At 38.9% G+C, this 27,517-nt stretch overlaps 1 protein-coding gene, 1 non-coding gene and 1 pseudogene across 4 annotated transcripts; 2 read left to right on the forward strand and 1 right to left on the reverse strand.

The window, feature by feature from the left end:
* Window positions 1–1,523: 1,523 nt before the first annotated feature.
* On the reverse strand, window positions 1,524–23,689 carry FAM221A (family with sequence similarity 221 member A). Of its 3 annotated transcripts, none has more exons than XM_058724814.1 (7): window positions 23,529–23,688; window positions 21,281–21,454; window positions 17,555–17,745; window positions 15,755–15,961; window positions 9,082–9,189; window positions 5,994–6,076; window positions 1,524–2,281 (listed from the first exon to the last, which is right to left on the reverse strand). In XM_058724814.1, exons 1-7 carry the CDS (start codon window positions 23,591–23,593, stop codon window positions 2,213–2,215), a joined length of 897 nt encoding a protein of 298 aa, XP_058580797.1. In that variant the 5' UTR covers window positions 23,594–23,688; the 3' UTR covers window positions 1,524–2,212. The 3 variants fall into 3 exon arrangements, with proteins under 3 accessions (XP_058580797.1, XP_058580799.1, XP_058580798.1); XM_058724816.1 differs by lacking the exon at window positions 23,529–23,688 and adding an exon at window positions 22,890–23,139; XM_058724815.1 differs by lacking the exon at window positions 1,524–2,281 and adding an exon at window positions 3,376–3,452 and having other exon boundaries at window positions 23,529–23,689.
* TRNAR-UCU (transfer RNA arginine (anticodon UCU)) lies at window positions 1,854–1,938 on the forward strand. The gene has a single exon. It is a non-coding gene; the product is annotated as a tRNA-Arg (tRNA).
* Window positions 23,592–26,607, forward strand: LOC131509269 (large ribosomal subunit protein eL6-like; annotated as a pseudogene).
* Window positions 26,608–27,517: the final 910 nt, after the last annotated feature.

Here is a 27,517-nt window from a genome sequence, read left to right on the forward strand (position 1 = left end):
CAAGCCATATATTCCATCCCCCTCCAACACCTTCGAGACCTACTGCCAGGCATGTTTCCCAGGTTCCTGCCAATACATTTTAAGAAGAACCTGCAGTTCATTCAGTTGTAACTTATCCTCCTATAGGAAGGACTGTATTTCCCCACTTAGGGTATGCTGAGACCTGATCCTAATTATCAGTTTGGAGTAAGGAGAGGTAGCAGGGGTGGGTCTTGAGGAGGGCAAGTATCATCTTACAATGCAAGTGCCCCCAATAAATTCTATGCAGGATCTCCAAACAAGTGTACACTGATCTCCATCAGCAAAGTGGAGGAGAAGAGTCTGCTTCTGTGGCTCAGAGAACCAAGGGAACATCAGAGTTCAAGTTTCTCAGGCTCACCAACACAAATATTCCCATTCTATGATCCAAGGTTCTAATCTTTTCCTGTCAGCATGCTGACTTTGCTGGAGGAGACGATTGAGGCTGTGCATTCAGTTTCCTTTGTGGCCTTGCCACCTTTACTATTTGGGCTGGATCATCAGCACAGATTGCCAGCGTCTGCAGATGAGATTTTTCCTTAAAGGGTGCTATGGAGGCAGCACTCTGGCTTTCACAGCATACCTTGACTTAAATAGCTAACATGAACCTATGCCATTTTCTTTTTTCAAGCTTGTTAAAGCAGTTAACAATAGCTAACCAACATCTCCAGCTTTATGATTTCCATTAGTCTCATTTCACTGTAATGCCACAGCTACTGTGCAACCTAACACTTCACCTTCCACCTACACCCTACCCAAATCCAATTCAGAAACTGTGACGCATCCCCGTGACAGAAGTTATCACTACACCACTTACCACTAGCTATTGGGTCTTTGTTATCATCAGTCCAGTGAATGATCCAGTCACAGAATCCAAACCAGAGGGTTTGCTTTTTAAGGCCATTCCTGGTACCCATCTTGGCCTGGGTTTACCAGCCACCCAAAAGCAAAGCCTAAGACAAATACTCACATACAGGTATTTATTTGAGAAGTAATCTGAGGGAATCAGAGAGAAGGATCAGAAAGGGAGAAGTTAGAGAAAGCTAACATAACAATATATTATGGAGTTGGTCACAGCTATGGGTGACTGGTGCTCAATCCCACAGGATTTTCTGAGGAAGCTTATAAAAGGCATCTCAGAACTATCTTCCTAGGAGATGGAAGAGAGCATTTACCCATTAGTCAAGGATGGTCCTGAGGTCATTAATTCCCCCATATATTTCATACATCTATGATGCATCCCAAGTCACAGTGTCAGAAGATCCCTGGAGAAAAAAGCGAGAGAGTCATGAAATGCTCCCAAGATGAAATGCCATCAAATGAAATTTGTACTTTTGTCCATAAGAAGCTGTCAGAGTCTGCCTCAAACTGTTTCACAGCAGTAATGGAGTAAGAGGTGGGGCCAAGAGGATTTGAAGTAGCACACGAGAAGTGTCAATACAGTTATATACAACCCATAGTTAACAAAACAACTTAAAAAATCAGTAGACACCACTAGAAAATGATTATATAATTTTAAAATACAGTTTTTTATTTAACAACATAAATCAAGATTACAAAGCTTGAAAAATAAAAAATCAAGATTTTAACTTACTCATTTTAAGCAGTGGTCAAAACCCTCAATAACATATTTAATTTTCTAAATAGCCTTAAAAAGGTAATGTATGACAGACTAAAAACAGTTACTGTATTTTCTGGTTTTGACTAATATGAAAATAACTTCATTTGTTAGGAGAGACAAAAAGTATATACAAGATATGAAATCATGACTTTTGACAGAAGTAATATAAAGTATTTTCACTTGTTTGAATAAATTAGGAAAACAACAATGGGGTGCCTGGGTGGCTCAGTTGGTTGAGCGTCCGACTTCTGCTCAGGTCATGATCTCACGGTTCGTGGGTTCGAGCCCCACGTCAGGCTCTGTGCTGATGGCTCAGAGTCTGGAGCCCGCTTCAGGTTCTGTGTCTCCCTCTCTCTCTGCCCCTCCTCCACTCACACTCTGTCTCTCTCTCTCTCTCTCTTGATCTCTCAAAAATAAATATTTAAAAAATTTTTTTTAAAAATTAAGGAAACAACCAAAATGACATTTTTACATAGTAAAAGAAGTAAATAATTTGGGAGAAAATAAACTATTATTGTATTTAAATAAACACAAACAAAACCTATTTGGATGATGGTTTTAATTTGATAGTCTTCATGAAGGTTTTGTACTTGATGGCAACGGTGCTTTTCCTTTCTGCTTAGCAACCTTTTCCATTTTTATCTGTAAAATTAAAATATTTGTTGATACAATAATATGTAAAACATCCTGAAGAAAAAAAGGTTGTACACACCTTATTTGGATTCATGTCTCATTTATCACAGCCATTTCACACAGTTACTTAGCAAGTCTTAAGCTGCTAAATTCTAAAGCCAAAATCTAATAGTTAAAGGGACCTAACTGCATTTTTAAACTGTGGTTTGATTTCAACTTTACAGAAGCATTTTAATAAAAATAACATAGTGAATATTGCTTTGGAGAAAATTACTAAGTGTATTTTAACTTCCACTTAAAAACTGTCTTACAAAAGCTTAAATACCTAACCATACATCCAGCCTATGCATATTCCCTACAGAATATACCTAATGCAGCTGAATTATCTCTGGCACATGGGCTACTGTAAGGACAGTTTCCTCTAATTCTGGTTTTCACATTTCCACAGTTACATCCCTGAAGGCTCCACTATAACTGAAGCAAAGAAGCAGCTTGCATTCCCTAGTAGTGGCTTTCTGACCTTTTGGAAACATCTAAACCCCTTCCATGGGAAAAAAGGTCCCAGAGAACAGAGAGCCCACTTTCCTTACAATTCCAAGAGGCAACACCACTGCCTTCTCTCTGCAAGAGAAAGGGGGACAAAATATGGGGCATGATAGGTGGAGGCAGGGCCTCCTACCTTCTAAGGTGATAGGAATAATATCAAGAAACGAGAAGGGACCTAGTACCCAATCTTACCAAATTGCAAATCATAACATCCCAATACTAAAATGTTTATATCTTACATTTGTCTCATCCCCATTTTTTCCCCTCTCTCTCCTCTCTGAGTTGGTTAGGACCTGATTCAGAAATCATACACTCAGAGGTGCCTGGGTGGCTCAGTTGGTTAAGCATCTGACTTTGGCTCAGGTCACAAACTCATGGTTCGTGGGTTCGAGCCACACATTGGGCTCTGTGCTGACAGTACAGAGCCTGCCTGGGATTCCCTCTCTCTCTCTCTCTCTCTCCCTCTCTCTCTCTCTCTCTCTCTGCCCCTCCCCCACTTCCTCTCCCTCCCTCTGTCTCAAAAATAAATAAATAAGCTTTAAAGGAAAAAAAAAAAAAAAGAAATCATACATTCATATCACTCTTACACACTGGATCAGTCAGCAGGTCATCTGAAGGACCTCCAAAAAATACCCTATATTAAGGCAAAGATTATAGGCAAAGATTATAAAAGCGTATTTGAATCTTTACCATTTATTAACTATTTGAGACAAGCTATATAACCAATAATTTTCTCATTTGTAAAAAAAAAAAAAGGTCATAATAATAGGTGGTTCTCAGGGTTGTTCTAAAGGTGTAAATAAGATCGTATATATAAAGATCTAGGTACTTAATAAGCAGTCAACAAATCCTTTCCCCTCATTTAGGACCAAGTGTTAGCTTTATGTAATATCAAAAAAGAGAGAAAATGCTAAACAACCAAACAAAGCTAAAGCAGGGTTTCCTCACTTAAAATAGTACTTAGCAAATACATCCTAGTCTAGTGTCTAGTGTCTGAAGAGCAAAGATATCTCCCCCTTCCTTTTTTCTTTTCAATTTCCTGGCACTAATAGCAATAGCACCTTGCACCTAGTTGGCCTTTGATACTGTTTCCTTAATAAAATTCTCCTCTCTTGGGGATAGGAGACCAAGGGTCATCCACAATGGAAGAAAATAACTTGACCTAAGATATAAAAGAAGCAATGAAGCAACTCTTCAATAATATCTAAAAGTAGTTAGTAAACCATGTTACCACAAAGGCATCAACTATCAAAGCCAACTCATATTTATCATAGATCCTTCCCCACACTAAATGTTACCAATGATTAGCAAAGGATACAAGCAAAAACCAGATACAGACATCGCATTGCTTTCTAAAGGGGCCCTGACCTATCAGATTGAGCTTCCTAGTTATCCCTTTTCCCTCAACAGTGCATGGAGTAAAATGCAAGTACTAATAATGTGTATAGTACATGTCAGCTCAGAAGAAGTTGTTTAGCTTTGAACTTCTTAGTTTTTATACTCCATTAATCACACAGGCTGGCGAGTTTATAAGCTGTGTCTCATAAATCCACAAATCACACAAGCTGGAGAGTTATAAACTACATCTCATAAATCCATAAATTCTATGTCTATTTATAATAAGTAGCCTGGATTGGCCAGGTATATCCTCTAAAACAATCATAGATAAGAACTCCCCCCATTATCTTCCCACAAGCAAACACCAACTGGCATGTTTTCAAGGTAGTCAACACTACCCAGGCTTCTGGAGGAAGGAAGGAAGGAGTTCTAGAACACTGTTCCTCATGAGCCTAGGACGAAAAACTAAAATTCAGCTGTGCACCTGTGTATTCCAAGAATGGAGACTGATTTAATTCAAAAAGTCTATCCTTAATGATACTGTAAAAATAGCCTTTTCTTTCTTCACTCTGGCCATTTAATCTCCCTTCCAGAGATCCTACCACCACCTTTTACCTTTAGATGAGTACTTTCTAGTTAAGGTAGCCACTAGCCATACGTGGCCTACTGAGTACTTGAAATGTGGCTGGTGTGACTGAGGAAAATAATTTTAAGTTTCAGTTGATTTAAATTTAGATTTATAGAGCTACATATAATGAATAGCTACAGCACAGGTATAGAACATTTGCATCACTGCAAAAAGTTCTAGTTCTTTCTCTGCCTTAAATCATATCTAGGACACTCCCCCTCTGCTTCAAAATTCTTCATCAGGAAAACCAAGCTGATCTCTGCCCCCTACACCCTTCCTCTCCTCTTGGAAGGTGAATTTATTTAATGGTCTCCTTTTACCACCCTTCAGTTACTCAATAAGCTACAACAAAAAGTGACAAGAGTGTCTTTACTTTCTTATCACTTATTACCCAGTTGGAGAGATAATGAATAGCCACTGAACAACTATAAAATAATCCTAAGAAAAGCACTTTGGGGAATGTACCATATGGATGGATACCATTCCCCATACCTCATCAAACCAACACACTTTCATCTGGCAATAACCAAAAATAAGGCTATCAGATATGAACACTGCCAAGAAACACATCAAATGTGTAAGTATATGAGATGTATGAAAGTGATGATCAATCAATAAGTGTTTACTTTTTCCATTTTCCATAAATATTTATTGAAAAGTTATTATGTGCAATGCACTGTAGTTAATTCTGAAGAAAATATAAAAAGGAACGAAATACTGTTTATCCCTAAGGAGTTTATAGTGTGGTGGAGAACTGATGAAAATTCTCACTAGTGAAAGCTGGGAAAACATCAATACTACAGTTGCTGAGCTCTCGGGATCGCTAACATACATTTAGGTTTTGTGTTCTGTTTCTTAAAGACTAATGGGTAATTTTAATTTGAGTCTAGATATACCTTGAATGCACTGAGAAGAAGAAATATTACATATTAAAATTTCAAGATTAAAAAAAGAATTCAAGATACACGTAATTTACAAATCTGCTGATGGTTGGTGTTTATTATTGACGATTTTATTTGTATATTTAATCAATCTTTATGACCTTCATAAATTAGCATATTAGATATCATAAAGCCTCAAGTCCTAATACAGCTATAAATAGAGACTTTATAAATTATTTTCAATGATAATCCACAATCAATATGTAATTCTACTGTGTGTTTGTCACAAGTAAATGCTTAAAGTAAGCAGATTTCCCCACAGACTTACCCTTTCTTGGTATCGTCTTTCAAAGAAAGCCATATCATCCTCTTCAGGTCTCTTTAAGGAAGAAACTTGACCACTTGTACCTACTAATAAAGAAAAAAATTCTATGTGATATATTTACATCATTATAAATTCTCCTGAAATTTAAAAAAAAAGAAAGAAAACTTTACTGTTACCAATGATGAATTCTTATTTTTCAAACCAGAATGGTCTAAATGGTAATTAATCCTACCACCTAATTATTTTTTAGAGTTCAGAGCATTGTAAGACAAAGTAATTTTTATTGGCAAACATTCTGCTAATGTCCAACCGGTTCATATTAAATAATACCATATAGCTACTTCACATAAGAGCACACTTTGCTTTCTTCAACGACATTTTAAATTTTATAGTGAAACTAGAAATTCATGTAACACCATAACCAATAACACAGAGAAGTAATTACAGAAGGTCTATGCTATGGTCTGAATGTTTGTGTTCCCCTCAAATTCATCTGTTGAAATCATAATGCCTAGTGAGATGGTCTTAAGAGGTGGGGTCTTTGGGAGGTGTTAGGTCATGAGTGTGGAATCCTCACAAACGGGACTGGTGCTCTTACAGAGATCCCTCAACTCTTCCACTATATGAGGACACAATGAGAAGGGACCAGCTATGAACCAAGAAGAGGACCTTCACCGGAACACAACCATGCTGGTGCCCTGATCTTGGATTTCCCTACCTCCAGAACCATGAGAAATAAATTTTTGTTTATAAGCTACACAGTCTATGGTATTTTGTTACAGCCACCCAAATGGACTATGGCAGTGTGTATAAGCAACCAAGATACTACCTGCTTTGAAACTTTTCAAAACTAAAATAATTTTAACCATTTTCCATGGTATTCCTTTTTATTTATTTTTTTTTTTTTTTTTTGAGAGAGAAAGAGAGCAGGGGAGAGGGGCAGAGGGAAAGACAGAATCTTAAGTGGGCTCCGTGCTCAGCACAGAGCCCGATGCAGGGCTAGATCCCACAACCCTGGATCATGACCCTGGATCAACCCTTGATCAAAATCAAGAGTCAGATGCTCAACCAAGTGAGCCACCCAGGCTCCCCTTTGGTATTCACTTTTTAAAGCTAAACAAGCAATAGTTTATGTTGTAAAAGGAATTTAAAATTGCTTCAGGAAGGAAAATCAGGATTTCATAAAGAAAACACTAAGGGCACTAAGAGCCTTGTTCCATGAAAAGTTCACCTTCATTTCAGGTGAATGTGCTGCTTGGGTCCTTTCATATTGAAAAAAGATTATCAACGTGAATACATGTTCTAGTTTTCAAAGCATATAAATTCACCTCAACCAGCAACACAAAAATCACCTAACTACAGACAATCAGCACAGAGTATAACCACACTCTGTCAACTATCTAACAAAAGCCTATTGAGAAAAGTAAGAAAAATGCTTAGAATATGTGCTGCCTATCCATTCTTCTCAAAACTATGGGTCTTTCCCTGGATCATGTTGGACCATTTGAGCTAAGTCACTTGTAGAATCACCTTCGTTGAGTTGCATTTTAATGATATGTTACCATTTATCCGGTAAAACAGTATTTCACCACTTTTATCAAGGTGACTATCAGAAATGAGCAACCACATGCTGCATTTGCTGAAAAAAGTTTTCAAGGACCTTGGGCCACTGCATCATTGAGGTTCACACTATAGACACATCTTTAAAATCTACCACTGGTGGGGTGCCTGGGTGGCTCAGTCGGTTGAGCATCCCACTTCAGCTCAGGTTGTGGTCTCACAGTTAGTGAGTTCGAGCCCTGAGTTGGGCTCTGTGCTAACAAACAGCTCAGAACCTAGAGCCTGCTTCAGATTCTGTATCTCTCTCTCCCCCTCCCCCGCTCATGCTCTGCCTCTCTCTCTCGGAAATAAATAAATGTTAAAAAATAATAATTATAAAATTAAAATAAAATAAAATAAAATAAAATAAAATAAAATAAAATCCAGCACCAGTATACCTTTCATTAACACTGTGGAACTCACAATAATATGATGAGTCTTTCTAATAATGAAAAGTATTTGGCTGATCACACCTTTCTCTGTGCCTTGGATGCCACTACACTCAGTCAAAACTAAAGCTTAATTACATCATCAGCAATTATATCAACCTGGAAAGTTGATATAATTGTATCCTTTTTCTTGGTTTACATTTCTTACTTCTATCTATATTTTATCATTACTTTGCTGTGTGTTGTTTTTGTAAGTATGGAAGTAGCCCTAAAATCCCTTGTGGAGAAAGTCAGGGTACATGAAAAGATTATATGAAATTATTTTTTAAAAATCTCATTTAACAATACTTGCAAATATTAAATACCTAATGCACCATAAAAATTCCTTCTTCAGGGGCACCTAGGTGGCTCAGTTGGTTAAAGCGTCAGTTAAAGGCTCAGGTCATGATCTCATGGTCTGTGAGTTCAAACCCTGTATTGGGCTCTGTGCTGACAGTTCAGAGCCTGGAAACTACTTCAGATTCTGTATCTTCCTCTTTCTTTCTGCCCTCCCCTGCTCGTGCCCTGTCTCTCCCTGTGTGTGTCTTTCTCTCTTTCTCTCTCTCTCTCTCAAAAATAAACACTAAAAAAAAAAAATTCCTTCTTCAATGTTTTGTCTTGTTTTAATAAAGAAATAGAATACAAGTGCTTAAAAATTAATAAAACTCATGTATATGTATAATTTATATGTATATGCATAATTTATAAATGACAAAACCTTGCTAATTTATACTTACCACTGGATTACATCCTGATTGGGAGAGCCTGGAGGATCAAGGCAGTCCTCTAGAGGGCTCTCTTACTCAGACATCAAAACAATCACATGCAAAAATAAGGTTTTAAAACTTTAAATTATTGAATTATTAGAATACTCATAATGCTCCTGTTTAGAAATTTTGCCCACCAAAAGAAGTTTCTTGCTTTTTTCTCAGTGCATGGTTAATAAAAAAGTAAAATGACAACCAAATTATGGTAATACTGAAGAAAAAAAGATCTAAAAAATGAAATCAATCTACATTCTTATTTACCACATCCAAAAATATTTGTCAATTTATTTTCATTACCATCTGTTAGTGTTTCTGGAGAAGAACTAGATGATGCTTGAAATGCTTTCAGAAATGGGTGGTCCATGGCTGTAACTGGAGAGTCTAAAAATTCCATTGAAGGTGCACCTGATAACAAAATGCATGAAGAATGAAAATTAAATCTCTCTGTTAAAATACAAAAAAGTTATTTCCGTGCAAAATAAATTAGAACCTCAGCAGAATAATTAGAAAAATCCTTTCTATAAAAAAGAAATTTTTAGTTAAATTTTTATCTGCCATGTAAAGGGAATTAGGTAAAAGTATTTTTTTATTTCTCAGAGATCTTCTTTACAGAAAAAAATTATGCATGAATAAAACCTTAATATAGTCACAAAAACACTATCAAAAGCAAGTCATTCATGGGGCCTGGGTGGCTTAGTCAGTTAAGCATCCAACTTCAGCTCAGGCCATGATCTTGCTATTCATGGGTTCGAGCCCCACATCAGGCTCTGTACTGACAGCTCAGAGCCTGGAGCCTGCTTCAGATTCTGTGTCTCCCTCTCTCTGCCCCTCCCCTGCTTATGTGCATGCTCTCTCTCTCAAAAATACATAAACATTTTTTAAAAAATTTAAAAAGCAAGACATTCGTGACAAAGAACCTCTAGTTGAAGAGGGCAGAATAAGTGTGTTTTTACTCTGTTCCTCTCTAGGAAACCATCTCAAAACGAAGTATGAAAAATAAAGAAAAATTCAATTAAATAAAGATTCATCCACAAATTATGAATACCCATTGCTAACTACACTGACTTTTAAATCAAAAGTAAGGAAGCTGGGGCACAGTCGGTTAAGTGTCCGACTCTTGATTTTGGCTCAGGTCATGATCTCACAGTCCATTAAGATCAAACCCTGCATGGGGCTCTGAATTGACAGTACAGAGACTGCTTGGGATTCACTCTCTCTCACTCTCTCTCCCTCTCTCTCTGCCCCTCCCCCTTTCATGCTCATTTGCATGCGCTCTCTCTCTCTCTCTCTCTCTCTCAAAATAAATAAACCTAAAAAAAATCTTAAAAAAAAATAAAATAAAATTGAGTACTTCCTTATAACCTAAACAATTGCTCATTTTGCAGATTCCTGTCTGTTCCTTCCCCAGCTCCTGTCTCATGTGGCTTGTAGGAATATAAGACAAGGGACTCAGGTCCACTCAGGTCCTTGTGCTGTCCTCTGGCTGCTGAATGCACTACTTATCTCAAATGCTCAAGGCTGGTAAGTGGTAATTTAGACCCACAGCTTGGTAGGTCCTAACGCGTGTTCTCACTAAAAGTCAGACGCCTCAATGCCTACAACTTCCTCTATTGAATCCCCCAGAGCTCAGGGGACCCACCTTTAGCTCTGCTCGGTGGCCCCTTGCTATGATAAATGTCAGAGCATGTCAACGGCCTAACAGCTCAACTGCCTGCCAACCACCCACTAGGAGTTGGAAATGATGGACTCCTTCTGCATCATAAAGGAACCAAATTCCAGCAAGATACCATCTCTGTCCAGGACTCTACATAGCTAACAGAGCAGATGTCCCTCTGCCCCAGGCTCCCCTACATCTGATATCAAGACAAAAACAACTTATTTCCTCTCTTCACTCTCACCTTTCTTCACCCCACCTTCCCCTGGGGGCAAAAAAGGGAGAGATTTTCTTTCCTTACATTATAAAGATGCTTAAATGATAAAATACCAGAAGTCACAAGAGGGCAAATATGCCAGCTCTTCCCACTATTCCCTAGCACTGTTCTGCAAGTACCAGCCATTGTAACTAGTCAAGAGTAAGAGCCAGAAATATTGGAAAAGGCAAAAATACCATTATTTACAACATCAACCAAACATTTATTTTAAACACTTAAGATTAAGTAATAATGACTGGTAACAGAAGCAATCTTTTTTTTTTTAATTTTAAGTAGGCTTCCACAATCAATGTGTGACTTGAACCCATAACCCCCAAGATCAAGAGGCACATGCCATACTGAGTGAGCCAGCCAACATTTGCTTTTTTATAAACAAATAATAACCAGCTAGAAAATTTAAAGGAAGGAAAAAAAAAACCCACATATGATAGCTATTTAAAAAAAAAAAAGAAAAGAAATACCTAGAAATAGAATTAAGAAAATTAAGAAATAGAGGACTTTCACGAAGATAACTTCAGAATTCCACCCTACATAGAAAAAGATAAATGAAGATACTCAATATTTTAAAATATCAATTCTTCCTGGGGCACCTGGGTAGCTCAGTTAGTTGAACGGCTGACTCTTGATTCCAGCTCAGGTCATGATCCCAGGGTTGTTGAGCTCCATGCTGAGCATGGTGGAGCCTGCTTAAGACTCACTCTCTCTCTCTCTTTCTCTCTCTCTCTCAATCAGGGCACCTGGGTGGTTCAGTTGGTTAAGCACCTGACTCTTGGTTTTGCCAGGTCATGATCTCATGGTTTGTGGGTTCAAGCCCCACATCAGGCTCTGTGCTGACAGTGCAGAGCCTGCTTGGGGTTCTCTCCCTCTCTCTCTGACCCTCCCCTGCTCTCTTTCCCTCTCTTAAAATAAATAAATAAACTTTAAAAATTCAGGGCGCCTGGGTGGCTCAGTCAGTTGAGCATCTGACTTCAGCTCAGGTCATGATCTCGCGGTCTGTGAGTTCAAGCCCCGTGTCAGGCTCTGTGCTGACAGCTCAGAGCCTGGAGCCTGCTTCAGATTCTGTGTCTCCCTCTCTCTCTGCCCCTCCCCTGCTCATGCTCTGTCTCTCTCTCTGTCAGAAATAAACATTTAAAAAAATTAAAAAAAAAAAAAAAAGATTCTCTAACTCTGCCCTTCTCCCCTGCTTATGCTCTCTCTTAAAAAAATAACAATATAAAAAAATAAAAAATAAAATATCAATTCTTCCTACATTAATGTATACATCCAATGTGTTATCAACTAAATAATAGAATATTTTGTAATAATAGAATGTTTTCAAGAAATAATGCCAAAGTTCTGAAAAAATTAGAGAATAAGAATAGTCAGGAAAATTCTTTTTTTTTTTAATGTTTTTACTTATTTTTGAGAGAGAGAGAGAGATACAGCACGAGCAGGGGAGGGGCAGAGAGAGAAGGAGACAGAATTTGAAGCATGCTCCAGGTTCTGAGCTGTCAGCACAGAGCCCGACATGGGGCTCAAACTTGTGAACCACAAGATCATGACCTGAACCAACCAACTGAGCCACCCAGATGCCACAAGAAAATTCTTAAGTAACAAAATGAAATCATAAATATTAATTTATTATAAAGTTATAGTATTGAAAACAGTATGGTTGTTGCACAGAAAGAGGCAACAATGAGGCACACTAACAAGCCCAGAACAATTTCTGAGTTGGAGCCAAACCTACCACTTACTAGCCGAATAACAAAGAACAAGATATTGCACTTTTCTGTGCTGAGTTTCCTTATCTGCAAAATAAAAGTAATAATAGTACCTAACTCAAAGTTATAGGGAGAACTAAATGAGTTAATAGATGTAAAGAGGCTAGAAAGACTCCTGGCAGTACAAAGCTGCAATCATCATCAACAACATCATTATTTTTTCTGTCACTTATAACTGGATCTTCTGTAACTATTTCATGAGTTTAATACTATCATGCACCCAAGAAAACTGAAAAATGATTTACTTATGGAATTTAACAAGCTAGTTGTAAAATTACCTAGAAGAGAAAATGCATAGATATATCAAGGAATCTTGAAACAAACACACACACACACACACACACACACACACACACACACACACACACAAACAGGAGGAATTTACCATACCAAACATCAAAACACTCTATGAGGAATAATAATTAAAAGTATGTAATATTGGCACAAGATAGACAAATAGTCCAATGCCACAAAAACAGTGAGTATGACAGAATGTGAGAAAGATAAACTTTCAAATAACTAGGGAAAGAACTGTGTTTGGATAACTTGCCACCAATTTGGACAAAACCTGAAGTTATACATAACTCACACTTTCCCAAAAAATATATTCCACATACATGAAAAAACAAAAAAATTAAGTATTAAAGTAAAATGAAGGTGAACATAATTATAAAATTGCCTCCAAAATTTAAAAACTGTATTAAACAAACACAAACCAAGGGGCACCTGAGTGGCTCAGTTGGTTAACTATCCGACTTCGGCTCAGGTCATGATCTCACGGTTCATGAGTTCAAGCCCTGCATCAGGCTCTGTGCTGACAGCTTGGAGCCTGGAGCTTGGAGCCTGCTTTGGATTCTGTGTCTCCCTCTCTCTCTGCCTCTCCCCTGCTTGTCCTCTCTCTCTTTCAAAAATAAATATGTAAACATAAAAAAAAAAAAAAAAAAAGCCAAGACAACAAATGACAGATTGGAAGAAAATATCTGCAAAGTAAATGACAAAAGATCAGTAGACAGAATATAGAAGACTTCCAATAAATAAATGAGAAAAGTTAAAAGCATAAAAGTGAACAAAGTATATGAACAGGTAAGTATAGAAAGCAAAATGGCCAATAACTACGAGAAGACTCTTATCCCACTAATAACTAGGGAAATCAAACTGAAACAATAACATTTCACAGGTCAGACTGGAAAAAAATTGGGTTTAATGATATCAATGATCAGCATAAATGTGAGAAACAGGGAAGCTAAAAAATCACTAGAGGAAGCATAAACAAGTGAGGCATTTTTGGAAGGCAATTTGACAGCATGTATTAAATCTCACACACTTCAACCCAACAATTATTCTACTTCTCTGTATCTACCTTAGGCTCAAATTTATGTAGTATACAAGGAAGCAAGTTCAAGGATGTTTTTGGCAGGACTGTATGTAAAGGCAAAAAACAAAAAGGAAACCATCTAAATTTCATGAACAAGGTTTAGAAAATCCCACAAAGCACCATGATCAAAGGGGGCCTGGCCAGTGGGCAGGGCTGAGAAGGCAAGATCAGCCCCATGCACTTGCGTTTTACAAGGAAACGCTCCCAAGAACTGTAAATATGTACATTTGTCTGACTGTGCGCCTTTAGTGCAGCATTGTTGATTTATTAAAAGCAAAAAGTCTCAGGGAAAAAAAAGAAAAAAAATCACAGAAATGGTTTAGAAAACCCGATAAATCTATAGTGTGAAATATTATGCAGCAGTTTAAAAGAATTAAATAGATTTGTGTGTCCTGATATGACAGGCCTTCAAATTTTTTCCAAGTTAAAAACTATAAAAATGTATGCTAAAAAGAAAAATAAATATCAATTGTTGACAGCAAATTACTCTCTGAAAAGAATCTCGGGTAAAGAGAAGGGTTTAAGGGGTCCTTGTAGTACTTCATTTTTCTTTTTTTTCAGTTTATTTATTTATTTGGGGTGGAAGGAGAGGTGCAGAGAGAGAGGGACAAAAAGAATCCCAAGCAGGCTCTGTGTTATTAGCATGGAGCCCTACAGGGAACTCAAACTCACAAACCATGAAATCATGACCTGAGCTGAAATCAAGAGTCCAGCACTTAGCCAACTGAGCCACCAGTTGGCTTCATTTCTATTGTTTGAATCTTTATAACAAGAAAATGTTTGTTCATCTTTATATAATTTTTGTAATGAAAAAAATGAAAGAAAAAAAAAAGAATACAAAAAAGTCCCTACACAAAGTATTTAAAGTAGATAGGAACCTGGGCCCCTAGGTGGCTCAGTTGGTTAAGCCACCAACTCTGGATTTCAGCTCAGGTCATGATCTCATGGTTGGTAAGTTCAAGCCCTGCATGGGGCTCCACACTGTGAGCATGGAACCTGCTCAGGATTCTCTTTCTCTCCACCCTTCCCTTTCCTTACTCCACTCACGCTCTCGCATGTGCAGTTTTTCTGTCTCAAAATAAATAAACTTTAAGAAATTAAAAAAAAAATAGGGGCACCTGGATGGATCAGTTAGGCGACCCACTCTGGGTCAGGTCTTTGGCTCAGGTCATGATCTCACAGTTCATGGGTTTGAGCCCCGCATCAGGCTCTATGCTGATAGCTCGGAGCCTGGAGCCGGCTTGGGATTCTGTGTCTCCCTCTCTCTCTGCCCCTCTCCCGCTCATGCTCTGTCTCCCCTTCAGAAATAAATAAACATTAAAAATAAATAAATAAATAAATAAATACACAGGAACCATATTCTCCCCAATCCTAGTCAACTCAGAAGGATCAAAAAAAGAAAAATCCAGCTACCTTCAATAGTTCAAGACACATCCAACAGAACTTTTCCCTATATTACTTAACTTTCATGTATGCAAGCAGTGTGTGCATACATTATCATGTGATAACATGTACACACGTGCATAGACATACGCACACATAGACATAAGGCTGTTTCCAAAATGAGATGGCTATAATGGCAAAAACATGCATACAACAGGGTAACAGTTAGGTAAACTCTATCATATCAAATAAAAGAAATATTCAGCTATTACAAACAGGGTTGGGTTGGGATTTGGGTATTGGGGTAGGCGTGATCTTTTATTCTTGTGTTTTCTAAATTTTCTGTAATAGCCATATATTGTACAGTGGCAATAAAACCTTTATAAAAAATAAAAATAAAATGAGAGACTTTTTCTGGAAAAAAACAAAGAATATAAAGTATAAAACAAATATAGGGCTTCACTATTGTCAGCACACATAAAACAGTATGACAAACTCACATTCCATAGATTGTCACTTACCAATCCCACTGTCATCTAATCGCATGTAGCCTTCTGCCAGTGAGCTGAAGCCAGTCAAACCTCCCATTGCTGCATAAGGGACATCCTGTCCCACTGGTTTTCCCTGAGCCAGTCTTTCTTGCTTAGTTTCCACGACTGTGTCATGAGCATATGCAGGCTGACCACAAGCACAAGTGAAGCAACTATGGAATCCTGAACACTTGGAACCTGAATCAAGATGTAAAGGGAGTTAAATGTCTTTAAATACAGGTACTAAGCTGTCTGCCCTAAAAATGCTTAGCTTGGCCACAATCACCTGAATCCAGATCCCTCTATGCTGTCCTCTGGCCTCTGTAACTCTAATCTCCAGCCCTAGAATTCCCTCCCGGCCACTGCTCTTACTTCTGTAAGGTACTGACGTGAATAAGGCAAGGTAAGGCATGTAGCAGAAAAATAAAATAAAATAAAATACTGGAAAAACCAGCTAGGACCAAAAGAAATTGGGCTAACACCGGAGAGCTAGGAAATGTAGGCCCTCTCCTCAAATACTCAATTAAAAGCACATGTGGACTGCCCAGTGGTAGGATCAGGTGAAGAGATAATGTGGAAACCTCCCTATGGATTAATGCCCCATAAAAGCCACATAGGAAAGCCAACCACAGACATAAAAAGGACACAATGGAATACTGTTTAACAATAAAAAGGAAAGAAGTACTGATACATGCTACAAAATGGATGACTCACACAAACATCATGCTAAGTGAAAGAAGCCAGTTACAAAAGGCTACATATTCTATGATTCCATTTATATGAAATGTCTACAATATGCAAGTCCATACAGACAGTAGGTAATTATTGGTTGCCTAGGGGTGAGGGAGAAGAAGGAATGACTACTAATGGATATGGAGTTTCTTTTGGGGGTGATGAAAAGTCACACAACTCTATGAGTATATTAAAAACCATTAAACTACACTCTTGAAATGGATCAGTTATATAATATTTGAATTATATCTTAATAAAATTGCTATATATTAAAAAAAAAAAACCAAGCCATACTGAAATGGAAGCCAAAATACACCATTAACAAAATTTTACATGCTCACACTTCCAAAAAGTGTGTACATAATAAACAATAAATAAATTTTATTTGACTACTTCCATAGCCAATGAAACATTTATTCCTGCCACTGTCATTAAAAATGTTTTATAACATATTTCAATTCCAACTGCCATGAAAACTGGAATAACTCTCTCCTGAATAAATTACTGAACTAATGTCCTACCTATTTCAAGGGGTTTTTAAAAGGATGATCAAGTAAAAGGGCCTAAAGGATCGGGGCTGGGATTTGGGTACAGCCATTGAGGTAAGAGTGCTATCACAAATGAAGTGTTAAAATTATTATGTTACATTTTGCTTTTCCCATCAGCCTACGCTTTAGGCAATAACATAATAATCTACCAGCAAAACATAACATTTTTTTCAACTTATCAAATCCTTTTTAAAAGCCTGTAAATACAATTTAGTTGATAAAATCCCCAATCAAAAATTTAAATCACATCACATCTAGGAATTCTTTAAAATCTATCACTATCATTTAACTTATTTTAATTACATGAGGTTAAGGCTTAGGATTGCAAAGCATACAAATAACTCCACGTTTTTCCACAAAAATAACATGTTAGAGTAGCTGTCCATCAAATTTTTCTGTGTTGTTTAATACTGACAACACAGCTGAATAAAACTGCCACAAAGACACATTAAATATTCAATAAAGAAGTACAAACATTCTGTTGGGTGTGTTTGTAATAACGTTGACTCACAGGCATTGCACATAAAGCCAGGCGCAGCCCTGTGCTGATCGGCAAAGTGCTTGCACCTGCAGCGAATGGGCTGTGCACCATTGAGAGGGACATAAAGGTAAGCCCTGCACTGGCAGCCAGTCACTCGGCAAGGGAGACTAATAGGGCGCTGCTGTGGAATCGTTTCAAAGTCAGTTTTATGTTGTTTATACCTAAAAAAATAAAAGGGAAGAAGTAAAAACAATACAAGTATTGCTGGAAATTAGAATTGGTCTATTCTGTTAAATGCACAACTATTCTTTTTTATTTTGCTTTTCTTGCTAGTAAGGTAAAAATCAACTCCCTTGCAGTATTTCTGTCAACTATGTCAGAAATTGGTCAGAAAAATCTTTCACTCTTTTATATTTTTATTTTTAGTTATTTAAGAACAATTTTCACAGCAATATACAAAGAAATATAATCCCCTTAAAATACTTACCACTACAGATTCTTTAATATGGACAGCCTAAGAGTGTGAAAAAGGTTCTTTACAAAAATTCTTTTTATCAAAGTGCATTACTTAAATTTATTTTCACAGGTGTGCTACTTAAAACTGATATGAGTTCAATAATGTAATTTATTTTAATATAATTTAATTTTTAACTTTTAATTTCAAAATAAATTGTCAACATTTTTAAAAGCAAAAGCTCTTTGTTAATTAAAACACTGTAATTTTCTTAAATAGGCTAGTCGCTTCCTGCTGTTAAGGTGACACTCAATAAAAAAATATTAAATTTATTATTCTCAATATTAAGCTAAGTAGTACAAGTTAAAATAGCAATGAGATATCATTTTTCACTTAGCAGAGAGAACCAACATTTTTTATACTATACATAATTCACAATGCTGTCAGGAGTGTTACAAAAGAACCAATCTCATTTACTGTTTCAAGAAACTTAAAAAGATCCATCATTTCCATAGTGTATATAATTTCAAATATAGCATTTCCTAATATATATAATTGTTGAATCACTGTTATACACCTGAAACTAACATAATATATCAACTACACTTCAATAAAAATAAAAATAAAATCATCAAATTTAATAGAAAAAAAATCCTTTAGGGGCGCCTGGGTGGCGCAGTCGGTTAAGCGTCCGACTTCAGCCAGGTCACGATCTCGCGGTCTGTGAGTTCGAGCCCCGCGTCAGGCTCTGGGCTGATGGCTCGGAGCCTGGAGCCTGTTTCCAATTCTGTGTCTCCCTCTCTCTCTGCCCCTCCCCCGTTCATGCTCTGTCTCTGTCTGTCCCAAAAATAAATAAAAAACATTAAAAAAAAAAAAAAGAAAGAAAAAAAATCCTTTAACCTGACAGTTCATTTTTTAAAAATATACCCTAACAAAATAATTCTGTGTATAAGGAGTTTTGTGCATAGATAATATCAGCAATAGTACTTACAATAGCAACACACACACATAAATACATACACAACACATTAATAAAGGAATGAATAAGTAAACCACTAGACAACAGTTTTTAAAATTTTTAGCAGTGAAACCCCTTTTTCAAATAAAAACTTTTACAGAACCATAATATATAAAGTAGGTAAAAGCAGAATTGGTTAAAGCAAGGGAAAGAGCCAGAACTAGAGTCTGTCCTTCCCCTAACCTCCCCTTCTACCTGGTACACCCCTGAGACTTCCTCCAAGGCTCTGGGGAACATACAATGAACACCACTGGACTAGCTAGAATATTGAGCAGGTATTAAAAACCTTGTTTAAGGGAAGCCTGGGTGGCTTAGTCAGGTGAGCATCCAACTCTCGATTTCAGCTCAGATCATGATGCCAGGGTTATGGGATTGAGCTCACTTGGGATTGATTCTCTTTCTCCCTCTGCCCCTCTCCCTGGCTCACACTCTCCCTCTCTCTCTAAAATTAAAAACAAAAAATTTTTTTCAAATTAAAAAAAAAAATCTTGTTTGTGATTACTACATAACAATGGGGAAACATTTCTCTGAATCTGTCATTAAAAACTTAATATTTGTGAGCACACATAATTAACAACTAAATGAACTGTGAAGAAAAAATACATGAATATAGTAAAATGTATTGATAGCAGCTGGCTTTGGGTGATGAGTCTTCTTTCTACTTTTCTGGATATTCTTCATTTACCTTAATAATTATTATAGTATTTATAGGGGCGCCTGGTGGCTCAGTCAGTTAAGCATCTGACTTTTATTTCAGCTCTGGTCATGATATCATGGTTTGTGGGATCGAATCCCACATGAGCCTCTGCACTGAAAATGCAGAGCCTGCTTGGGATTCTCGCTCTTCCTCTCTCTGCTCCCCCCCCCCCACTTTATACTCTCTCTAAACTTTAAAAAAAATAATAATAAATAGGGATGCCTGAGTGGCTCAGTCAGTTAAGCATCCGACTTCGGCTCAGGTCATGATCTCATGGTTTGTGAGTTTGAGCCCCAAGCAGGGCTCTGCACTGATAGTGCAGAGACCTGCCTGGGTTTCTCCCTCTCTGCCCCTCCCCCACTCGCTCACACACCCTCAATCAAAAATAATAAATAAACTTAAAATATAAAAATAAAAATCTTTTAAAAATAATAATTATAATATTTATAATAGGGAAAAATAATAGTTTAGACAGAAATCTCACTGAGTGCTCCACTGGTACTAAGGAACTTAATGATGAAAGTTGGGTTGGGTCAATTTTGAAGGTTAATTCCATGCTACGTAATTACACATATATGAGACTAGCAGTAAATTTAATCAAGGATAAATGATAAAACCAACACAAATTTACCAAACTCCTCTTCAATTCTGAAAGATATCAACATAACCCTCATCCTCCATTCCTCCGTGGTGTTTTTCATCGGGGTTGCTAAATACGTTTCAAGTAGATCTATACACAACATCACTCATCCTAGCAACCGCTTAACAACCTTTGGCAGACAGCAAGTCTGTAAATAGCAACTCTACAAAGAGTCTCTCACGAGAGCGCCCCAGAAACTATCAGAACAGGGCAGTTCTCCTTCCACAGTTTCTTTGAACAGAAAGTTAAAAGTTGTTACCTGAAAACACATAATAGGTTCAGTGATTTTTTTTTTCATGATGCAGCTTTGTCCTTTTGAGTTTTACAACTGTGACCTGTGACAGTAGTAGAATTTAAAGTAGGACACAACAAACACAGCTAAATGCAAACCTCAGGTATTGGCAATACCCATCAATGACTGGAGCCTCTTGTATTTTCTTTCCTCCCTGTGCTTTACTTGGAAAAAGACCATTTGCAATAAAAAGCTGTGTGCTTGTATTTTTGTTTGTTTAAAGAAAGGTATCAACACAACATGTTTCTTAAAATACAAAGGGAGATTAGTAAATTTGAGGAGAAAAGCTTCTATTTGTAGGTTGTAACCTGTTCACTATGGGTCAACTCAAGCAACTCTTAAGGCAGTTTTGCATTCTGATGACCTGTCCTCTGGTACCTCATCCAATAGTGGGTGAAGTAGACCCCTGCCAAAGCTGCAGGGGTACCAATCTTGTTTAACCAAGTGCAAGAGAAAAGATACTTAGGGTGATGGACTCCATAATGAGTTCTAATAAGATATACTGGAAATTTTTTAATTATAGCAAAAAAAAAAACTTTTGACAGTGTCTGGGTTATTATATAAAGCCTATTTTTAATGTTTCTCAATTATCACAAGTAATGTTATTTATCAAAGGAAGTACACTCTTCTATAGTTTTATATTTTCTAATCTTACCTATGTGTACAAAAACACAGTGTCTCTGGACCCACAAGTTTACAATCCATTCCAGTTGGGGATCGCCAGCTCACAAACAATCTGTTTTGTAAGCGCATCGGTAATACTTTTTTTTTGTATTCTTCATATTCTTCAGGAGTAAAATGTTTCCCTCCATCGTCCTCACCAACAATTCTACAAGAACAAAAAAGTCTCTTAAGCCTTGAATATTTATTTTCCAGATTATAAATAGCAAACTCTAAAACTAAACTATACTTGTACAGTCAAAGGAAATGCGGCTTCAGCTTCGATTTTTTACTTTAGGCTTATGTTAATAGCAAAATTAGACACAATGGTAATAAAACGTTTGCTTCCCATGTAAAAGAGGATTATAAATAAAGAAGACAATGAACTCATAACATCTGACTTTACCGATCCAGGTTTATCACTGGAGAATTACCACAAATCCATCACAATTTTTCCTTTGATCCTGAAGCAAACATGCTCATTCTTTTCATTAAATGCTGGAGCCTAATCTCCTAAAAATTCTAATATTTTCCTCCTTTAAAAACAGTACTCCCCTCAAGAAAAAACAATAGTAAAAAAAAACATCAGTGCAGAAGACAACATGGGTAATGGAAACCCAAATCCTGGCTGGGAGTTTAAACCCACAAATACCCTTGGATCTGCACAAGCTCAAACCCATATCTGTATTGGGTAATCATTGTTTAATTCCAAAACTACAACTTCAAAATCTTATGGAAAAAATCAAGCCGCCACTATTTCAAACGGTAGTTACATAATAACCAAGGGATCTAGTTCAAATGCATATTCAGATTAATAGGTTTGGAATGGGCCTGAGAGTGTGCATTTCCAACAAGTTCCCAGGTGATGCCCATACCACTGGTCCATGACTGTTACACCTTGAGTAGCAAGGCTCTAACTTTTACAGCGAACTGTTCCAGGTTATTTATGTTTACAAAAATAATTTTCCACCAGGCCTTAATATCTGAACTAGGCAAAAGACCATATATGAAGGCACACAATCCACACATCTAAACATCTAAATCTCTAATAAGTTATCAATCAACAGCAAGGCCCACAACTCCCTCACAGGGAAAAGCCCTGAAGACTTGGAGGCTAAAGGAGCCGGCTCTGCCCGTGGTGAGGGTTGGATGGAAGCTGTTCTGGGCACAGGACTCATGGCCTCACCTGGACCCACCTGAACTGGAGATAAGGCCTGACCCATCGAGCTACTCATTCTTACTTGTCTGACTCAGAATTACCAACCATTTCTACTTGTTATCAAAAACTATACTACCTAGACAGCCAGAAGGAGTGAAGATCAGCTAAGGAATCCGTTTCCCCCAAAGCCCCTGGGTGATTTGGAGCGACCACCTTTAAGCAGGGCAGCCCCTCTCGCTCAGGTTTCCCAAGCCGCTCAGATTTCCCAGGCGGAGCTGGAAAGTGCCTCACGCCGGTTTATACACCCACATTCTCCTCCCCGCAACCCCTCACCGCCGCCCCGGGGCCAATCCGCCCCCCCTTTCCACACCCCCACCACCCACCCCCGCTGCCACCCTCAACCGCACATCCTCCAGCCTGTCCCTCTCCAGGAATTCCCACTCACCCAGTCTCCCAACTGCCAAAAATGTTTCTTGGGAGACCGGAAAAAATAACACGTTTCCGCAGGTGCATCAGCTTTCCTCAGGGCCCAGGGCAGTGAGTCGTGTCCTCAAACCAAAGCGGTGGCTCTGTTTCCATTTCCGTGATAGGAGTTTCTCCAGAACCACCGAAACTACACCAGTAGTGTCTTTCTCCTAAAAACAGCACCTCGGGGTTGGGAGCACGTTTGGAAGTTCACGACATACCCTATTAATTAAACTAACATGCAAACGATGTCTGTTACTCCTTATAACGCCCGAGCACTCGATGTGTAACTCTTCAGTGGCCATTTAGATTAAAAAAACACTTGGACCTGGGCATAAATAGAAGAGTTAAAAATTCTTCCTGGAAGGGGTCAAATAGGGAGACCTCTTAAACACTCTTGGAAGAGACTTATTAGAATAGAACTGCATGTCATTACAATATTTAATTACAAAAAGACGAAACTTATATCAATGTAAGTAAGCCTCCCCAACAACCCGGGAACAGATTCCCGGAGCCCCAGCGGGCGGCGCCCCGCCCCTGTCCGCGCCACCAGCGCTCCTCCGGCGACGGGGACGCGGCCCGCCCGGGTTTTCCTCGCCCCGCCAAACCGCAGCCTCACCTTCGGTACTCCAAGTACTCGTCCACGACCGCCGCGCCGCCGGAAGGCAACGTCAGCCTCTCCATGGCCGGGGGAATCGAGAGACGCCCCGCCGCGCGCTCGGAGCGAGAGCAGCTAGGAAGCCGGCCACTGAGGAGCCGGGCCGGCTCCGCCCCCACCGGCCGCGCCCCCTCCCGCCCGAGTCCTGATTGGCCGGACCCAGGTCCGCAGCGAAGGCCCATGGGCGTGCGCTTCCACCTGGCGGCAGCTCCTGGCGCAGGAAACCTTCCGCCTCCAAGCGCAGCCCATCCGGCTTGGAATGCTGTTTACTGCAAGCACAAACCTGGTGCCTGGTGCCTCTCCCTAACCCCTGGTCTTGCAGGTCTGCTTGTAAGATAACAAGTGACAAGGGAGTGCAGTGCTTTGCATATAACGGATGCCCAGAACATGGCTTATTTCTTCATACAGAGCTTCCCGCTGATTTTGAAAAGGTTCTGGGTCGTTGGAGGCCCAGCTCCCCAGATTCCCCCAGTCGTGTTTTCAAAATTGGCGTTTAAAAACCTATGATATAGGGAGGGGCCTGGGTAGCTCACTGGGTTAAGCATCAGACTCTTGATATTGGCTCAGGTCGTGAGTTCACAGTTTGGTTTGTGAGATGGGCCCCGGTCAGACTCTATGCTGAGAGTAAGGAGTCTGCTTAGGAGTCTCTCTCTCTCTCTCTCTCTCTCTCTCTCTCTCTCTCTCCCTCTCTCTCTCTCTCTCTCTCTCTCTCTCCCCCTCCCCCCAGCTTGCATGTGTGCTTGCTCGTTCTCTCTCAAAATAAATATTTAAAAATTTTTAAAAGTAAATAAAAATAAAATTTAAAACTGTGATGTAGGGACACCTGGGTGGCTTTTTTTTTTTAATGTTTTATTTATTTATTTATTTATTTATTTATTTATTTATTTATTTTTGAGAGAGAGAGAGCTTGGGGGGGGGGGGGGGGGCGGGGAAGGGCAGAGAGAGAGGAAGACATGGAATCCGAAGCAGGCTCCAGGCTGGGAGCTGTCAGCACAGAACTGTCAGCACAGAGACTGACTCAGAGTTCCAACTCATGAATCGTGAGATCATGGGTCAGAGGCTTAACAGACTGAGCCACTCAGGCGCCCCTAAGTATCTGATTCTTGATCCCAGCTCAGGTCTTGATCTCAGGTTTCTGAGTTTAAGCACCATATTTGGCTCCCCACTGAGCATGCAGCCTACTTAAAAAAACAAAACAAAACAAAAACACCCTGTGGTGTTAAATCAATAGTCCTGGGTGTCTGTGTCCAGTTTGGGTGTCACTAAACAAACCACCGTGTTCTTCCAAGGTAGTGAAAGGTGGTTTAAGAGAAAACAAATAAAAACAATATAGTCAAGATTTTTTTACACCTTTGAAAATATTCTCCACAAAAAAATTTTTTAAGATTCTATTTTTAAGTAATCTCTACACCCAGTGTGGAGCTCAAACTCACAACCCAGAGAACAAGAGTCCTAAGCTCCACCAACTGAGCCAGCCAGGTGCTCCTGCACAAAGTCTTTTCTAAAGCTGAATTACAATGCAGAACATTTAGCAGCCCAGAAAAAGAATAGGAAATCAATCATTACTCAAGGAGTCCTTAAACTCTGAGGCTCCCTACAGATCACCTTTAGTGCCCTCTATAAATTATCTGGGAGGAATAATTGGCAAACAGAAAAATAATTGGCTGAACTGCAATACTTTATTTCAAAAGTACTTTTCTGACTCTTTCCCATCTTGCAAGTTGGCAGACGAAAAAGCTGAGAAGCCGATACTAAGGAGAAGACACCTGAAGCCAAGAAGGCTGATGCTGGTGGCAAGGTTAAGAAGGATAACCTCAAGGCTAAAGAAGAAGCCCCACTGCAGCCGAAACCCTGTCCTAGTCAGAGGAATTGGCAGATATTCCCAATCAGCTATGTATTCGAGAAAGGCTATGTACAGGAGGAAGTATTCAGCAGCTAAATCCAGGACTGAAAAGAAAAAGGAGAAGGTACTTGCTACTGTCACAAAACCAGTTGGTGTGACAAGAATGGTGGTACCCCAGTGTTAAACTTTACAAAATGCCTAGGTATTATCCGACTGAAGATGTGCCTCGAAAGCTGTTGAGCCACAGCAAAAAAACCTTTCAGTCAACATGTGAGGAAACTGCTAGCTATCATCACCCCTAGGACCATTTCGATCATCCTCCCTGGGCGCCACAGAGGCAAGAGGGTGGTTTTCTTGAAGCAACTGAGCAATGGCTTGCTACTTGTGACCAGACCTCTTTCCTCAATCGAGTTCCTCTGCATAGAATACACCAGAAATTTGTCTTTGCCACCTCCACCAAAATTGATATCAATAGTGTGAAAATCCCCAAACACCTCAAAGATGCTTACTTTAAGAAGAAGCTGCAGGGGTGCCTGGGTGGTTCAGTCGGTTGAGTGTCCGACTTCAGCTCAGGTCACGATCTCACGGTCCGTGAGTTCGAGCCCCGCGTCGGGCTCTGGGCTGATGGCCCAGAGCCTGGAGCCTGCTTCCGATTCTGTGTCTCCCTCTCTCTCTGCCCCTCCCCCATTCATGCTCTGTCTCTCTCTGTCTCAAAAATAAATAAACGTTAAAAAAAATTTTTTTTTAAAAAAAGAAGAAGCTGCATAAACCTAGACACCAGGAAGATGAGATCTTCAACAGGGAGAAAGAGAAATATGAGATTACACAGCAGTGCAAGGTTGATCAGAAAGCTGTGGACTCGCAAATTCCACCAAAAATCAAAGCTGTTCCTCAGCTACAGGGCTACCTCCCTCCACTGTGTGCTTCCTCTCACGAATGGAGTTTACCCTCACAAATTGGTGTTCTAAATTTCTTACAAACACCTAATTAAATAACTGATCTATTAAAAAAAAAAAAAAAGTACTTTCCTGAACACTGTATTTCGGGTCCCAAAGACAAGATGTTATGTAGGAATATTGTTTAGATGCCCCTCCCTCTTTCCTTTTCGGTGCCCTTTTCTCCTTTCCAAAGGCTGTCTGCCTGCTCAGGCAGGTCCCAGTCCCACTTTGACACCCTCACTACTTTTTGTTAATTACTCTCCACCAGAATCTTATCTCATAACTCGGCTTAGCCAATGAACTTCAGAGACTCCCAAATACATTAGAATTTTATAGAGACAGTTTAAGGTTAAAAACTTTTCAACAGCCAGATAGAAGAGTAATCCCAAAATGGGATTTTAGGAGAAAGAACACTGCTCTCCAATCACACCTGGTGGGCTGCTTGCTGTTGCCTGTTTTATCTCTTTATGAGCACCAACCCCTGCTTTCAGGCAGCAGCTTAACTAGCAAATATAAATGGCAGAAAGTGCCAGGCTATGTGACCTTATAGAAAGTGGCAGGGGAGTGTCTATGTAGGCAGGTACAAGTTAATGAGTCCAGAAAGAAATAATTAAAATAGACTTAGTGCAATTGTGGACTCTTCTAGGAAGATGCTGGAGCAATAAACTCTGACCAAAAAAGTCAATAAAAATATAAGGCATGACAAATAAGACAATGGAACAAAATTGAAAATGTTATTCTAACCTTTTATGAAACTGACACCTTTGCTAATTAAAATACTATATATGGTTTTGACCTCTGCTTTAAAAAAAAAGTATCGTGGGACTATAATTTCCTCTAAAAGTTGTCTTAAGTGATCTAGGAAATAGATGGACAGATGGAAATGAAAAAGGGACACTTGCCTTGGTAAGTGTTAGATATTTTACATATATAGTCTTGTGTTTTTTTCTGCAAATAACAGAATAAATCAACTAACAGTGGCTTAATTAAACATAGGGTTTTCCTCATCTTTGTTGTTATTCTAAAATGTTGGGAGGTACCTGGATGGCTCAGTCAGTCAAGCTCTGAGACTTCGGCTCAGGTCATGATCTCACAGTTCATGAGTTCGAGTCCAGTCAGGCTCTGTGCTGACAGCTCAGAGCCTGGAACCTGCTTCAGATTCTCTGTCT

The sequence above is a fragment of the Neofelis nebulosa genome, chromosome 4 (genome assembly GCF_028018385.1).
Source record: "Neofelis nebulosa isolate mNeoNeb1 chromosome 4, mNeoNeb1.pri, whole genome shotgun sequence".
NCBI classification, from domain to species: domain Eukaryota; kingdom Metazoa; phylum Chordata; class Mammalia; order Carnivora; family Felidae; genus Neofelis; species Neofelis nebulosa.